The 16,236-nt window shown below is 45.8% G+C and overlaps 1 protein-coding gene across 1 annotated transcript in view; it reads left to right on the top strand.

The window, feature by feature from the left end:
- Positions 1-451: 451 nt before the first annotated feature.
- The window catches only part of LOC140462790 (myosin-7-like), an 86,214-nt gene continuing 70,429 nt past the window's right edge, over positions 452-16,236 (top strand). The window contains exons 1-10 of the mRNA XM_072556069.1: positions 452-613; positions 2,207-2,310; positions 3,280-3,423; positions 6,000-6,156; positions 6,356-6,383; positions 7,782-7,878; positions 8,192-8,215; positions 8,715-8,807; positions 9,199-9,262; positions 15,138-15,236. Coding sequence (XP_072412170.1) covers positions 517-613; positions 2,207-2,310; positions 3,280-3,423; positions 6,000-6,156; positions 6,356-6,383; positions 7,782-7,878; positions 8,192-8,215; positions 8,715-8,807; positions 9,199-9,262; positions 15,138-15,236 — 907 coding nt within the window. The 5' untranslated portion in view covers positions 452-516. The remainder of the gene's footprint in view (positions 614-2,206; positions 2,311-3,279; positions 3,424-5,999; positions 6,157-6,355; positions 6,384-7,781; positions 7,879-8,191; positions 8,216-8,714; positions 8,808-9,198; positions 9,263-15,137; positions 15,237-16,236) is intronic.

Genomic DNA, 16,236 nt, shown 5'->3' with positions numbered 1-16,236 from the left:
TTTACAAGAATGTTGCCGGGACTGGAGGGTTTGAGCTATAGGGAGAGGCTTCTTTCCTCAGACGCTGAGGGGTGACCTTATAGGAGTTCATGAAATCATGCAGGTCAAGGATAGAGTGAAAAAAATCAAGGTCTTTTCCCCAGGGTGGAGGTGTCCAAAACTGGAGGGCATTGGTTTAAAGTGAGAGTGGAGAGGGACCTGAGGGATGACTTTTTCACTTGAGGGTGAGCTGCCAGAGGAAGTGGTGGAAGCTGGTACAACTGCAGCATTTAAAAGACATCTGGATGGGTAGGTGAATAAGAAAGGTTTAGAGGGTTATGGGCCAAATGGGACTAGGTTGGATCGGGATATCTGGTTAATGCAGACAGGTTGGACCGAAGGATCTGTTATCGTGCTTTGTAACTCGATGAGAGCTGTCTAAATTCTTACTGACTCTGTTTCTACTCCCCAGCCCTGAACACTCTCTGCATCAATCAACTCTGGTTGCTGTTGCTACTGCTGTGAAAATTAGCCAACATGTCAATGCTCGATATGTCAGAATTTGGGGAGGCTGCCCCTTTCCTGAGGAAAAGTGATAAGGAGTTAATGGTTTTACAAACCATTGCCTTTGATGGTAAGGAGCAGTTTTGACTGCCAGGGAGTCAATGATCTGGTATGTATGCTGTCCACTCAATCAGGCAGAAGGTTGAGTAATAAAGCCTGAGAAAAATTCACCAAGTTCTCTACCGTGTATTCCTCATTAATATGTTCTCAGTGAGAGAGCGCAGGGCAGGACGTGACATTAAGCAGAAACTGAGCATTCTATCCTTGGGAACTTGTTAACACCACATCATGAGTTAGGAACAATTAATACCTGTTCCCATCGGAAAGATGTTGTGAAAGTTGAAAAGGTTCAGGCAAGGGGTGACCTTATAGAGGTTTACAAAATTATGAGGGGCATGGATAGGATAAATAGACAAAGTCTTTTCCCTGGTGTGGGGGAGTCCAGAACTAGAGGGCATAGGTTTAGGGTGAGAGGGGAAAGATATAAAAGAGACCTACGGGGCAACGTTTTCACACAGAGGGTGGTACGTGTATGGAATGAGCTGCCAGAGGAAGTGGTGGAGGCTGGTACAATTGCAGCATTTAAAAGGCATTTGGATGGGTATATGAATAGGAAGGGTTTGGAGGGATATGGGCCAGGTGCTGGTAGGTGAGACTTGATTGGGTTGGGATATCTGGTCGGCATGGACGGGTTGGACCAAAGGGTCTGTTTCCATGCTGTACATCTCTATGACTCTATGATTCTATGACCCTGGACACTCAGGAGGGCCTGGCCTGTTACTCCAGCCCCTACCCCCATCTCCCGGGCCCAGCTCCTCTCCCAGGCCATCCCCTCTCCCAGGCCCAACTCCCCAGGCCCTGCTCCACCCCCAGGTCATCCCCTCACCCAGACCCCACCACCTGGTCCTGTTCTCCCCCAGGCCCTACCCCAACCCCAGGCCCTGCTCTTCCCCCTGGCCTGCCTCTCCCCCCCCCCAGGTTCTCCTTCCTCACCAAGGCCCTGCCCCTCCACCAGGCCCTGCCCCAGCCCTCAGGCTCTGCCTCTCCCCCAGTCCCAGTCCCACTCTTGGGCCTAGCCCCACCCCTCCCCCAGCCTACTTCAGTAAATGTTTTTAAAGCTAAGATAGATATTTTTTGAACAGTAAAGGAATTAAGGGTCATAGTGAGAGGGCTGGTCAGTGGAGCTGAGCCCATGAAAAGATCCGACATGATTTTATTGAAAGGTGGAGCAGGACCGCAGGGCCAGATGGCCTACTCCTGCTCCTAGCTCTTATGGTCTTAATCTATTCCCAGCACCTGTTCAGGCAATGTGTTCCCATCACAAGAACTCACTACACATCACCAAGTGCATTTCCAGTACACTGGCTGTCACTTCCTTTGCAAAGTGTGGGGCCAGAATTAGCTGCAGATCTCCAGCTCAGCCCCAAGAGTAATTTATAAACGTTTCACATCGTCTTCCTGCTTTTGTCTCTCTGTTGTCAATAACAAAGGAAAGGACCCCTCCTGCTGGTTTCCTAGCCTTGCAGTTTTCTAATGTCACCTTCAATGAGTTCAAACACTCCTTTAAGCAAAACCTCTTATTGTTTCATGTCAGATTGAGAGGTGATGAATTAATGTGTGATTGATCATGTATTGATTTGTTCTTGGCTACTCTCATCTTCAGGCAAGAAACGTTGCTGGGTTCCTGATGAAAAGGAAGCTTATGTGGAAGCTGAGATTAAAGAAGTTGGTAGTGGAAAAGCCACTGTGGAAACCAAAAATGGCAAAGTAAGTGGGAACTAGCCCGTTGCATAACAAAGGTTTCTGAACATCAACTGTCCCGGGTCCAGCTGTGGTTAGATTTTACTCTGCTGTCTCCATCTATGGTCTGGATCTGCCCATTGCCCACGTACCAGCTTCCAGTCCAGGCTCTGCTTACTATAGCCTCCTCATGGTACTAAGTGACTGAATGAGTGTGAGATTGTTATCTCAGCCAAGTGTTGATCTTTTTATGGGATAAAGATCCTTTTGACATCAACTCAGAAATCTTCCATTATTCCTTGTTAATAATTTATAATTTAGCTTGATCCATGTTCTAGATTAATCTGTAATAAAGTTCCACTTTCTTACATTGCTCTCAGAAATGAAAGGATCTTGTATCTAGAGTTTCCTTTGAAATTAAACATTGCGTCTATTACACAACCTTTGAGAAACCTTTCGCAACCTTGGATCGAGAAATGAAATACTGCAGATGCTGGAAATATAAAGTAAAAATAGAAAGCCAATAATGCTGGGCAGCTCAGGCAGTATCTGCAAAGAGAGAAATTGAATTAATATTTCATCAACATCTCTTTCTGTTTCAGTCTACACCGACTCACACACACTGTCTGGCCAGCTGAGGACTGCCAGCATTGATTGTGTTCACTCTGGTGTTGGACATTCCTCTCACCTTGCTGACTGCTCTTTGCTGGTCTCTGAGGAGACCTTTTCAATTGTTCACTCTCAGCTCCAGCTCAAGTGGCCAAGGTGGACCTGTTTTGTGAATCATTTCTCCAATTGGTGATTCTACATTTGTGACTGTTACACTTCAGGTGTTTCTTCTACACTAGTGATGGAGCCTGCTGCATTTTATCTAGTCCAATGGTTCACTGCCCATTATTGCAGACTATTTCTTACAATTGTTTGTATGATATCATTCAAATGCAGCCAGCTTGCTATTGGGCCTGTTTTGTTTTTTTTCCCCTGTCTTCCTTTCAGACTGTAACAGTTAAAGAAGATGACATTCAGCAGATGAACCCTCCCAAGTTCGATATGATTGAAGACATGGCCATGTTAACCAACCTGAACGAAGCTTCAGTGTTGTCCAATCTCCGCCGGCGTTACAGTAACTGGATGATTTATGTAAGAATAACCAATTATTAAAACTAAAACTTTTAATAAAATGTGAGCTGTATGATTGGGTTCAATTGAGGCCTTCTGGGGGAGTTTGATGATTATTTAAATCAAAACAATGTGCAGGTTATAGGGAGAAGGCAGGAGATTGGCATGGATTCGTAATGCTGACTCAGAGGCAGTGCGAAGGTGATGAGCCAAATAGCCTCTTCCTGCATCTGAACAATTCTCTCGTTTTGTGTGACTCTGTGTTCAAGCCACTCTGTCAGAATTCCCTGATGTGACTCTGAGCTTCAGAATGAATTCAGCTGTAAGACTGGAGAATCCCAATCTGGCTTGGTAGAACATTCTAGTAACGTGTCTTCTCCCATTGGAGCCCCAGACAATGCTGCCCATGTAGAATAAACCCTGGTCACAAGGACAAAGACAACATGCAATATGTTAAGCACCAATAACCTCCAAATATTCCTGACTCGATTGGAGTCAGTGTCTGATTTAGTCACAGTGTGGCCATGACACTAAATTATGCTCCTTTCTGACTGGAGTCAGGGGTGGAGTCTGAAGGTCAGGGGTCAGCAGTCTGAGGTTGTTACTAACCCCCCCCCCCTCTGGAAGTTTCTATTTCCCTGAATAAGAGGGTGTTTATCGTTCTCCAAGACAGCACCCACCCATATATCCAATCAAAGAAGTGTTCCCAACATAGTCAGAACAAAAGATGGCATTGACCACTTTCCTTCTGACGATAAAGGAAAGGTTCACAGGGTCAGGAACATGATGCATTGTGGGGTAGCTCTGATCTAAATTCCATAGAACCTGGAACAGTACAGCACAGAAATGGGCCCTTCAGCCCACATTGGTAAAAACAATAACTGCAGATGCTGGAAACCAAATACTGGATTAGTGGTGCTGGAAGAGCACAGCAGTTCAGGCAGCATCCAACCAGCAGCGATTTCGCTGCTCATTGGATGCTGCCTGAACTGCTGTGCTCTTCCAGCACCACTAATCCAGCCTTCAGCCCACATTGTCTATACCGACCACGATACTGTTCTGTAGTAATCCCATCTAGTCCTTATCCTTCCATTCCCTGCCTGTTCATGTGTCTGTCTAAATACCTCTTAAATGTTGCTGTTGTTTCTGCTTGTTCCATCTTCCCTGGCAGCACAATTCAGGCACTTATCACCCTTTGTGTAAAAATCATGCCTCACACATCTCCTTTAAACTTGTCCCCTCTCACCTTAGACCTATGCCCCGTAGTATTTGATGTTTCCACCCTGGGAAAAAGACTCCAACTATCCACCTTATCCATGGCTCTCATTTTTATATACTTGAGTCAGTTCACCTTCTCAGCCTCCAATGCTCTAACTACAACATTCCAAGTTTGTCCAACCTCTCCTTATAGCTAATACATTCCAATCCAGGCAATATCCTGGTAAACCTGTTTTGCACCCTCACCAAAACCTCCACATTCTTCCTGTAGTGAGGTGACCAGAACTGCACACAATACTCCAAGTTGCCTGACTGAAGTTTCATGCAGCTGCAGCATGACTTGCCAAGTTTTATACTCTGTGCCCTGAGTGAAGAAGGAAAGCACCTCACCTTCTTTATCACCTCATGCCCTTGTGTTGCCACTTTCAGGGAGCTATGGACTTGCACACCAAGATCCCTCTGTATGTCAATATTCCTAAGGGATTTGCCATTTACTGCATACTTTCCTCTTGTATTTGACCTTTCGAAATGCATCACCTCACACTTGTCCAGATTAAACTCCATCTGACATTTCTCCGCCCAACTTTCCAATTGATCTACAGGTAGTTTTTCTATAATCCCATGGTTGTGTTCTTGTGCAACCTTGCATTATAGAATAATCGCGCTTTAGAAACAGCATGGTGAAATGCTGGTGATGTAATTGCTTTACAGCCAATATATTTTTAAAAGTTTGCATTTTCGAAAGTGTTCCCGATTCATCAATTGCATTATAGCGAATTCGCGATAATGAAAGATATGTTATAATGGAATGACCTGTATATCCTGCTGTATCCTTTGACAACCTGCTGCACTATCCACTTCTGAGATTCTTGGCCCCCACCTTTTAGAACAAACAACCTCACAAACCACAAGTTCTAAAATATTCCATCCCAAACTTGCTGATTTTCTGAAACAAAAACAGAAATTGCTGGGTCTGGCAGCATTCCTTCTGCAGCTAGGTCACACTCAGTCTGGGCCATCAGTGAAAGATGGCTGACACTTTGCAGCATCCAACCCGAGTCTCAGAGGGGAGATAGAGAATTAACTCCATGAAAGCAACTTCCTCTTCCATTGAGACTCTTTGGGAGCTGCATTAAAACAGCCCAAATCATGATGATTTCTTGTAGCTAATGTACAAGGATCATTTCAACATCTGGACAGAATCTGATTCCATTTATGGAGATGTAAAGACAATCCAAAGAAATCGGTTTTACCATCAATACCCACATCCCAAGAAAGAACTTTTAAAAATTGTTTCAGCTGGTTATCTGACTCTTAATGAAAGTAACATGAAGTAGAAACGCTTGGTCTGATTCTGTGCCTTCCTTCCTTCCTGACAGACCTACTCAGGGTTGTTCTGTGTGACCGTGAATCCATATAAATGGCTCCCGGTGTACAGTGCTCCCGTGGTCGCTGCCTACAAGGGCAAGAGACGTTCAGAGGCACCACCTCATATCTACTCCATTGCTGATAATGCGTACAACGACATGGTTCGCAGTAAGTAGCATCATCATTGGAGCCTCTGCTCAGAAAACAAAAGCACATGGGGAACAGTATATAAGTGGGTTAGCTGATTGCAGATAAATTGTGATTATCAGCAAATGACCCCTCTGTATTGATCAGCAGAGAGTAATACAGCAGGCTAGGAGAAAGGGAGAGTCTGGGAAAATCATTAATTATAACTCAATTTTTCCAGATCGGGAGAACCAGTCAATGCTGATTACGTGAGTGCTTAAATTTCATATTTAAATAATATTTATAAACTAATTTGTGTTTAAAGTTGAAATGTAAGTGAGTTCATTGAAAAGAGCTGAAGTTTAGCTTTGAGTTAACAGCCCTGTGAGTAGCCTCAAATATTGTTTATAATAAACTGTGTGATTTATCAGCATTATCCCATAATAACCTTAGTATTATGTCACATATTAATCTTGATCAACACTTTCCCAGCTTTTCGACTCAAAATTTATTTTTGGATTTTGCTGTTGGTGGTGTTATCTCACAGGATTTAACCAAATTGTGTGACTGCAATCTGACTGCATAACATTGTGCAATTCTGTGATTTTATAACAGACTTCTTTATAAATTCACATATTTTATACATTTCTGACCATATTTATAATGGAAAGTTCCCATGTAAACTTGTCATGCTGCAATTGCACTCTGCTGCCAGAGATGGCATTTGAGCACCTTGGTCTGATCCAGGCGTCATTTCACTCATTATCAACAGCTCTTTGTGCAGGGCTACTCCAGAACATTGGCTTGTCCAAACAGAAAATGGGAAGCCTTGCTTTTGTCTCTAATGCAAATTAACCCATAGATTTTAACACATGAAATTTGTTATTATTAGTTATTGATGGATCAAGCTCCATTCTGTAAAATAAGTTTATTGATTTCCCCAAATCACCATGTGTGTCCATTTTAGTTCCCGAGCAGTTAAACATGGAGGCTGAGAATAAACTTATAATGTAATAAATACATTAAAAATTTGAATTAATTTTGGAACGCCTCAGATGATTTGCAGAAGGAGCCAGATACCTGTTTGAAGACTTTGTAGGAAGTGTCTGTTCTCAGTGCAGTCTATGTTGTCTCCATTCTGGTAATCAACTACATGCCATTGAAGGTCATCAGAAAAGGGGGCTTTCTGAAATTGGAGCAGGCCATGTTGGAGAGATTCGTTGAACCCAGCGTAATCCTAAAATCAAACCCAATCACAATCTGTCTACCATCTGTCCCTCTCCTATAGATGAGTGCCAGAGATGGAGACAATCAAACAGAGAGAGAGAGAGAGAGAGAGAGAAACTGACAGTGACATTGAGGGACACAGAGAATAGACAGGGGGACAGACAAACTGATTTCCCAAAATCATTTCATCAAAAGCCATTTTATAATGGATTATATGAATCATTTTGTAATGGATTAATCTTGTTTACCGACAGGCCACAACACATTCAGCACAAAAAAGACACAGATCCTTTTTAACACTGAGAATAACAAACTGAATGCTATTCTCTGTTTTTATATTTGATATTTTGAATGATTATGAATATTTTGTTGCTTACTTTTTATTTTTTGGGGTTTAACTTTTTCACTTTTTTCCCTCCCTGGATTTTGATCTTTCCCAGCGGTGAGTCTGGAGCTGGGAAAACTGTCAACACGAAACGTGTTATTCAGTACTTTGCAATTGTAGCTGCCTTGGGTGAAGGAGGTGGAAAGAAGGGCGTAAGATCAACTCTTTCAAACTTCTTCAATTTTTATTTTGCATTTTTGCTTTTTTCTGATAAAAAAATATTTTGGCATCTGCTTTAATGTTGAGTAATTTATACACAGTTTGTTCTTTATTGAGTAAATACTTTTTGCCCTAGAGATTTTTCTTCTCTTTTTGTATATTTTTAAAACAAAACTTTTTAATGATAATTTTTATACCTGTGCTGTTCTTATTTTTCAAACTAAAATTGCAAATTTTTTTTCAGTGAAGGAAAATGTTTCCTGTTTTAATCCAAGGAAATTTATTTTTTTCTGTTTTTCCTTGCAGTCTCAACCAGCAACAAAGACTGGGGTAAGATTAGTGTTTCTGCCATGACTGGGTGGAATTTCTTTGTGTAGTTCTGACCTCGTAAGCAGGTTCTTTGTAAAATTCCACACAATAATTGACTGATTGCCACCTGTAACTTCGATATCATAACCTTAACCCTGGCTCAACCAAACACCCCTGCCCCCAAATCATAACCTCAATCCAATTGTTAGCCAATTGCTAATCATGTCTCTGTCCTAACAGCCCATGCACCGCAGCAAGATTTGGAGTTGTTTATATCATATTGCATGAGTTAGAAGAGAAACATTTCTAAAAATTTAAGCTGGTTTGCCAAATGTCAGTGAACCATGGAACAATTTAAGTCCAGATGGAGGTAATTGGCCGAGAGAATGGGTAGAGTAGGAGGGTTGTTAAAAAGGGGTGAGATTTTGAGCTATTTCCAGAAGAGTTTCTTGATTAATTTATATGAGTATCAGGGATACTTTACACAGTTCATCTTCAAATGTGTTTCTCCAATTCTTAGGGTACCCTGGAGGATCAGATCATTGAGGCAAACCCAGCGATGGAAGCTTTTGGCAACGCCAAGACGTTAAGAAATGACAACTCTTCTCGTTTTGTATGTATTTAATGAAATATACATCTTCTTTCATACAACTGGCAACATGTTAAACAATAATCGGCACTCTCTTCTCATGCCATAGAAATTGTTGCTCCCTTTGAGATTTGGTATTCCTGCACATTCATTCTGATCAGTACACAATAAAAAGCTTCAACAGGATGGATCTTTTTCAACAAAATTCAAATAATTAGACAGTTAATGCCAGACAATACATTGTGCAATCTGAAAAGCTTAATTTGAAACTAGGATGTTCAAACAGTTTTACTGATGACTCGGTACCTTAGTTTAAAGATTTTCACACATTCTGCATTTAATGAATGAATCCCACTCTCTGATTTAATCATTTCTGTGCTGTAATCTCCAAATCCTTCCTATTACCTCTGTGCAGGGGAAGTTTATCCGGATCCACTTTGGTCCCACAGGGAAACTGGCATCAGCTGACATTGACATCTGTAAGTGAGTGGAAACTTGGCTGAAGGGTTGGTGTGAGGCGACAGGGTGGTGGGGGAGAAAGGGAGGGAGAGAGGAACGGAGAGATTTAGGGAGAGGTGGTTTGAGAAGTGGGAGTTGGTGTGGGGATGGGAAGCTGTAGATACTGTCGTGGAGAAAATGTAGAGAATCACCAGGAGATGCAGAGAGTTCTTCAAGGAGTAGGATTTTATTTGCAAACAAAAAACCATGACACTCAGGAAGCAAATTCTTGTATGCCCCTGAACCTCAGAGTCTGTGGGTTTTTATATCTTTCTTATCATGTTTCTGTTAGCTTAGCAGCATGCCCAACTATGTTAATCAGAATTACCTCACTCCAGCTATACAATAAACCAATGGTGTTAATTCCCATTATCTCTTTAATTCTGCCACTATGGTATTTCCCACATTCCACTTAATGTTATTGTAATGTCAAGATTAGACATTTTATTGTCAGCTCTGCAACAATGGTCTTTCATTCCAGACCCTACTTAATATTTTCCTAATGTCATGATTAGATATTTATTGTCAAGGGTTTCAAGCAGGCTGACTCTACTAACTGTTAATTAGATATTTAATGTCATGTCCCAAATATGTATTGCGACAACCTGCCACGATGATATTTAGCAGGCGAGGCTGACTTTACTAACTGTGCTATCTCATCCCGCCATAGTGACCTTTCAGCCTCAACCTGACTCTGCTAATTGGTGTAGGAGCATTCCCTTATTCTTATCCCATCCTGCCTTCCACAGTGACCCCATCCTGCCCCAGTGACCCCATCCTGCCACAGTGACCCCATCCTGCCCAAGTGACCCCATCCTGCCCCAGTGACCCCATCCTGCCCCAGTGACCCCATCCTGCCACAGTGACCCCATCCTGCCACAGTGACCCCATCCTGCCACACTGGCCCCATCTGCCACAGTGACCCATCTGCCACAGTGACCCATCTGCCACAGTGACCCCATCCTGCCACACTGGCCCCATCCTGCCACAGTGACCCCATCCTGCCCCAGTGACCCCATCCTGCCCCAGTGACCCCATCCTGCCCCAGTGACCCCATCCTGCCACAGTGACCCCATCCTGCCCCAGTGACCCCATCCTGCCCCAGTGACCCATCTGCCACAGTGACCCCATCCTGCCACAGTGACCCCATCCTGCCACACTGGCCCCATCCTGCCCCAGTGACCCCATCCTGCCCCAGTGACCCCATCCTGCCCCAGTGACCCCATCCTGCCCCAGTGACCCATCTGCCACAGTGACCCCATCTGCCACAGTGACCCCATCCTGCCACAGTGACCCCATCCTGCCACAGTGACCCCATCCTGCCACAGTGACCCCTTCCTGCCACAGTGACCACATCCTGCCACAGTGACCCCCTCCTGCCACAGTGACCCCATCCTGCCACAGTGACCCCATCCTGCCACAGTGACCCATCTGCCACAGTGACCCCATCTGCCACAGTGACCACATCCTGCCACACTGGCCCCATCTGCCACAGTGACCCCATCTGCCACAGTGACCCCATCTGCCACAGTGACCACATCCTGCCACACTGGCCCCATCCTGCCACAGTGACCCCATCCTGCCACAGTGACCCATCTGCCACAGTGACCCCATCTGCCCCAGTGACCACATCCTGCCAGAGTGACCCCATCCTGCCACAGTGACCCCATCCTGCCACAGTGACCCATCTGCCACAGTGACCCCATCTGCCCCAGTGACCACATCCTGCCACAGTGACCCATCTGCCACAGTGACCCCATCCTGCCCCAGTGACCCCATCCTGCCCCAGTGACCCCATCCTGCCACAGCGACCCCTTCCTGCCACAGTGACCCATCTGCCCCAGTGACCACATCCTGCCCCAGTGACCCCATCCTGCCCCAGTGACCCCATCCTGCCACAGTGACCCCATCCTGCCCCAGTGACCCCATCTGCCACAGTGACCCCATCCTGCCACAGTGACCCCATCCTGCCCCAGTGACCCCATCTGCCACAGTGACCCCATCCTGCCACAGTGACCCCATCCTGCCCCAGTGACCCCATCTGCCACAGTGACCCCATCCTGCCACAGTGACCCCATCCTGCCACAGTGACCCATCTGCCACAGTGACCCCATCCTGCCCCAGTGACCCCATCCTGCCCCAGTGACCCCATCCTGCCACAGTGACCCCATCCTGCCCCAGTGACCACATCCTGCCACAGTGACCCATCTGCCACACTGACCCCATCCTGCCACAGTGACCCCATCCTGCCCCAGTGACCCCATCCTGCCACAGTGACCCATCTGCCACAGTGACCCCATCCTGCCCCAGTGACCCCATCTGCCACAGTGACCCCCTCCTGCCACAGTGACCCCATCCTGCCCCAGTGACCCCATCTGCCACAGTGACCCATCTGCCACAGTGACCCCATCCTGCCACAGTGACCCATCTGCCACAGTGACCCCATCCTGCCACAGTGACCCATCTGCCACAGTGACCCCATCCTGCCCCAGTGACCCCATCTGCCACAGTGACCCCCTCCTTCCACAGTGACCCCATCCTGCCACAGTGACCCATCTGCCACAGTGACCCATCTGCCACACTGACCCCATCCTGCCACAGTGACCCCATCCTGCCCCAGTGACCCCATCTGCCACAGTGACCCATCTGCCACAGTGACCCATCTGCCACAGTGACCCATCTGCCACAGTGACCCCATCCTGCCCCAGTGACCCCATCTGCCACAGTGACCCATCTGCCACAGTGACCCATCTGCCACAGTGACCCATCTGCCACAGTGACCCCATCCTGCCCCAGTGACCCCATCCTGCCACACTGGCCCCATCCTGCCCCAGTGACCCCATCCTGCCACAGTGACCCATCTGCCACACTGGCCCCATCCTGCCACAGTGACCCCATCCTGCCACAGTGACCCCATCCTGCCACAGTGACCACATCCTGCCACAGTGACCCCATCCTGCCCCAGTGACCCCATCCTGCCCCAGTGACCCCATCCTGCCCCAGTGACCCCATCCTGCCACAGTGACCCATCTGCCACAGTGACCCCATCCTGCCACAGTGACCCATCTGCCACAGTGACCCCATCCTGCCCCAGTGACCCCATCTGCCACAGTGACCCCATCCTGCCCCAGTGACCCCATCCTGCCACAGTGACCCATCTGCCCCAGTGACCCCATCCTGCCCCAGTGACCTCATCCTGCCACAGTGACCCCATCCTGCCCCAGTGACCCCATCTGCCACAGTGACCCCATCCTGCCCCAGTGACCCCATCCTGCCCCAGTGACCCCATCCTGCCCCAGTGACCACATCCTGCCCCAGTGACCCCATCCTGCCCCAGTGACCACATCCTGCCCCAGTGACCCCATCTGCCACAGTGACCCCATCCTGCCACAGTGACCACATCCTGCCCCAGTGACCCCATCCTGCCACAGTGACCACATCCTGCCCCAGTGACCCCATCCTGCCCCAGTGACCCCATCCTGCCCCAGTGACCACATCCTGCCCCAGTGACCCCATCCTGCCACAGTGACCACATCCTGCCCCAGTGACCCCATCCTGCCCCAGTGACCCCATCCTGCCCCAGTGACCACATCCTGCCCCAGTGACCCCATCCTGCCCCAGTGACCACATCCTGCCACAGTGACCCCATCCTGCCACAGTGACCCATCTGCCACAGTGACCCCATCCTGCCCCAGTGACCCCATCCTGCCCCAGTGACCCCATCCTGCCACAGTGACCCCATCCTGCCCCAGTGACCCCATCCTGCCACAGTGACCCCCTCCTGCCCCAGTGACCCCATCCTGCCACAGTGACCCCCTCCTGCCCCAGTGACCCCATCCTGCCCCAGTGACCCCATCCTGCCACAGTGACCCCCTCCTGCCCCAGTGACCCCATCCTGCCACACTGGCCCCATTCTGCCCCAGTGACCTTTTGGCTAATGTCGCATTCCACAGACTCCTTGCAACAGATCGCCAGTGGTCTTGGTTATTCACAGCTCCTAATCTCTCTATGCATTGTCTTTATCACCTCTTTATTGCTACCTTTGCTTCTGGAGCCATGACTCACTTTCTCTCAGCCCAGTATAAATACCTCCCTATTTCTCCCTTTTTTTAGCTTTGACAAAGGGTCAGTTAGACTCGAAACATCAGCTCTTTTCTCTCCTTACAGATGCTGCCAGACCTACTGAGATTTTCCAGCATTTCTCTTTTGATTTTTTCGCCAGTGGTCTTCATGCTTTAACCCTTCCCATGCTTTCATGTCCTTTATTTTCCATAATACTGCAGCAGTTCACACAGTCTGAGGTTTGATGAACATTTTTGGCCAAACTAATGAGATAAAAGCCTTTTTCTACTGGGTTTAATGTACCTGAATGAACAGCACCTGGAAAAACCCTAAAGACTTTAGAGTTAACAGAATCAGTAAACTGTTCTGATCCTTTTTTTAACAAATTAAATTGCCATTAAGTCACCGTAGTATTAATTAAATCATTTAAAATTACCAAATTTTTTAAACTACCATGAATAAACACGTGTTTCCATTAATTAAATTCATTGCAATGCCCATTGAGGGCAATTCTGTCTAATGTGAAATAGAGAAGCAAGTTCAGTACAGCTGAGGTGTAAAAGCATGGTTTGATAGTAAGTGATAGATTGGATCAACTTGCACTTGTAAAATGTAACCATTGTATGATTGTAACCAATCACAACTTAAACTCTTCTCTTTGGAATGGAACTGGGATTTGAGCAGAAATGAGTCTCTTCTGGATTTACCTAGAATATACAGATTTATGACCCTAATTCTGTTTTTCTCTCCAATTACTCGATCAAACTCCTTCGCCATTTGAAAGACCTCAGTCATGCCATTGCATCAAAATTATAAACTTGCCACATTGGAAACATAGGAGGAAGACAAGATTTGTTTAATTCATAGTTAGATCAAGCAGAGTTCTGGAGTTTTATTATGTCTTATGTCTTTTTACAAAGTTTTACTATGGTTGGTCTACCTGGAGAAGTCTTCAACCTCTTTTACTACAAAGTCATTTTATGTTTCATTGATTAAAGAACTCAACGTTTTGAAAGGTTGTGGGAAAATGAATTTATTTCAAATTTTGTGGACATACCTGGAGTTTTTTTTAAAAAAAGAGGTAATTGAAGGTTCACTGTGGACATTGGAAGTTATTTTAACAAGGCTTCCTGGAAATTAAATGGCTGGTGATAGCTGCTTGGGTTTCTGTACACCCCCTTCTGGTTGTTTATAACAACAATTAGCTTGGTTCTTATTTTATCTGATTCATTTTGGAGAGAAGCCTGCTAACAACAAGCTGTCCATCTGATCTCTTCCCTCTTGTTGAGCCCAGCATAAAACCTATCTCTTTCTTTTGAAAGAGCAATTTGAGGAACATCTCAGGATTGTGTTTCCTGAATCAGTTGAGTTGACCAGACTTCAACAAAAAAACAGACTTCAACAAAAACCTCGCAAGTTTAGTGACTTGCACGGGCAGGACATTAGAGCAAAGACTAGAACATTCTACTCTTTATCACTGGCTCTTAGAAATATGAGTAAAGATGAGATGAGTGTGAAATTCTTCAGTAAAACTTGAACAGGCTTTTCTTCTGAAAAGAGGAGGCTGAGTAGTGACATAAACTTGCAGAACTCAATTGTGACTAATTATTATAGATGAGCCATTGTCAAATGCTGCCATCACAACCCTCTGTTCTAGAAGGTAGTGTCAAGTTGCACTGTCCTTTCATCAGTTCCATTGTGTTCAAGACATTTCTAACTGCAGTTATCTGTTCAATGAAATTTGGTGATATCTGAATGTACTGCTCTGTAATAATTCAAATCTCTAACTTTCAGATCTTCTAGAAAAATCTCGGGTAATCTTCCAACAGCCTGGGGAAAGGAGTTATCACATTTATTACCAGATCTTTTCTGGCAAAAAGCCTGAGCTCTTTGGTAAGTATGAATAAACACAAATTAACATTTTTCCCAAAAAAAACTTTGATCTGATTTATTATTGACACATGTACCAAGATACAGTGAAAAGTATTGTTCTGTATACTATCCAGACAAATCATATCTTTCTTAAGTACTTCAAGGTAATAGAACAGAATGCAGAATATAGTGTTACAGCTATAGAGAAGGTGGAGAGAAAGATAAATTCTAACATATGGGAGGTCTGTTCATAAGTCTGATAACTGTAGGGAAGAAGCTGTTCTTAATCTGTTGGTACAAATGCTTGAAAACACATATCTTCTGCCCAATGGAAGAGGGTGGAAAGGAGTATAAGAGGGATGTGAGGGGGGTCTTTGATGATGTTGGCTGCTTTCCTGAGGCAGCGGGAAGTGTAAATAGAGTCACTGGATGGAAGGTGGGTTTGTGTGATGAACTGGGCTCTGTTCACAACTCTCTATAATTTCCTGCAGTCTTGGGTACAGCAGTTGCCATACCGCGCTGTGATGCATCTGGATAGGATGCTTTCTATGGTCCATCTATAAAAATTGGTAAGAATCTTTGTGAACAAGCTGAATTTCTTTAGCCTCCTGAGGAGGTAGAGGTGTTGGTGTGCTTTCTTAACTGTGGTGTCGATGTGGATGGACCAGGATCGATTGTTGGTGATAGTGACTCCAAGGAACTTGAAGCTCTTTTTAGATTATTTACAGTGTGGAAACAAGCCCTTCAGCCCAACAAGTCCACACCAACCTGCTGAAGTGCAACCCACCCAGACCCATTCCCCTACATTTACCCCATTCACCTAACACTACGGGTAATTTAGCATGGCCTAACCTGCACATTTTTTGTTTGGACTGTGGGAGGAAACTGGAGCACCCAGAGGAAACCCATGCAGACACGGGGAGAATGTGCAAACTCCTTACAGAGAGTCGCCTGAGGTGGGAACTGAACCTGGGTCTCTGGTGCTGTGAGGCAGCAGTGCTAACCACTGTGCCATCGTGCC

Source organism: Chiloscyllium punctatum, chromosome 37 (assembly GCF_047496795.1).
Source record: "Chiloscyllium punctatum isolate Juve2018m chromosome 37, sChiPun1.3, whole genome shotgun sequence".
NCBI classification, from domain to species: Eukaryota; Metazoa; Chordata; class Chondrichthyes; order Orectolobiformes; family Hemiscylliidae; genus Chiloscyllium; species Chiloscyllium punctatum.
Note: the sequence above shows the minus strand (reverse complement) of the source record. Positions and strands in the feature narration are given on the sequence as shown.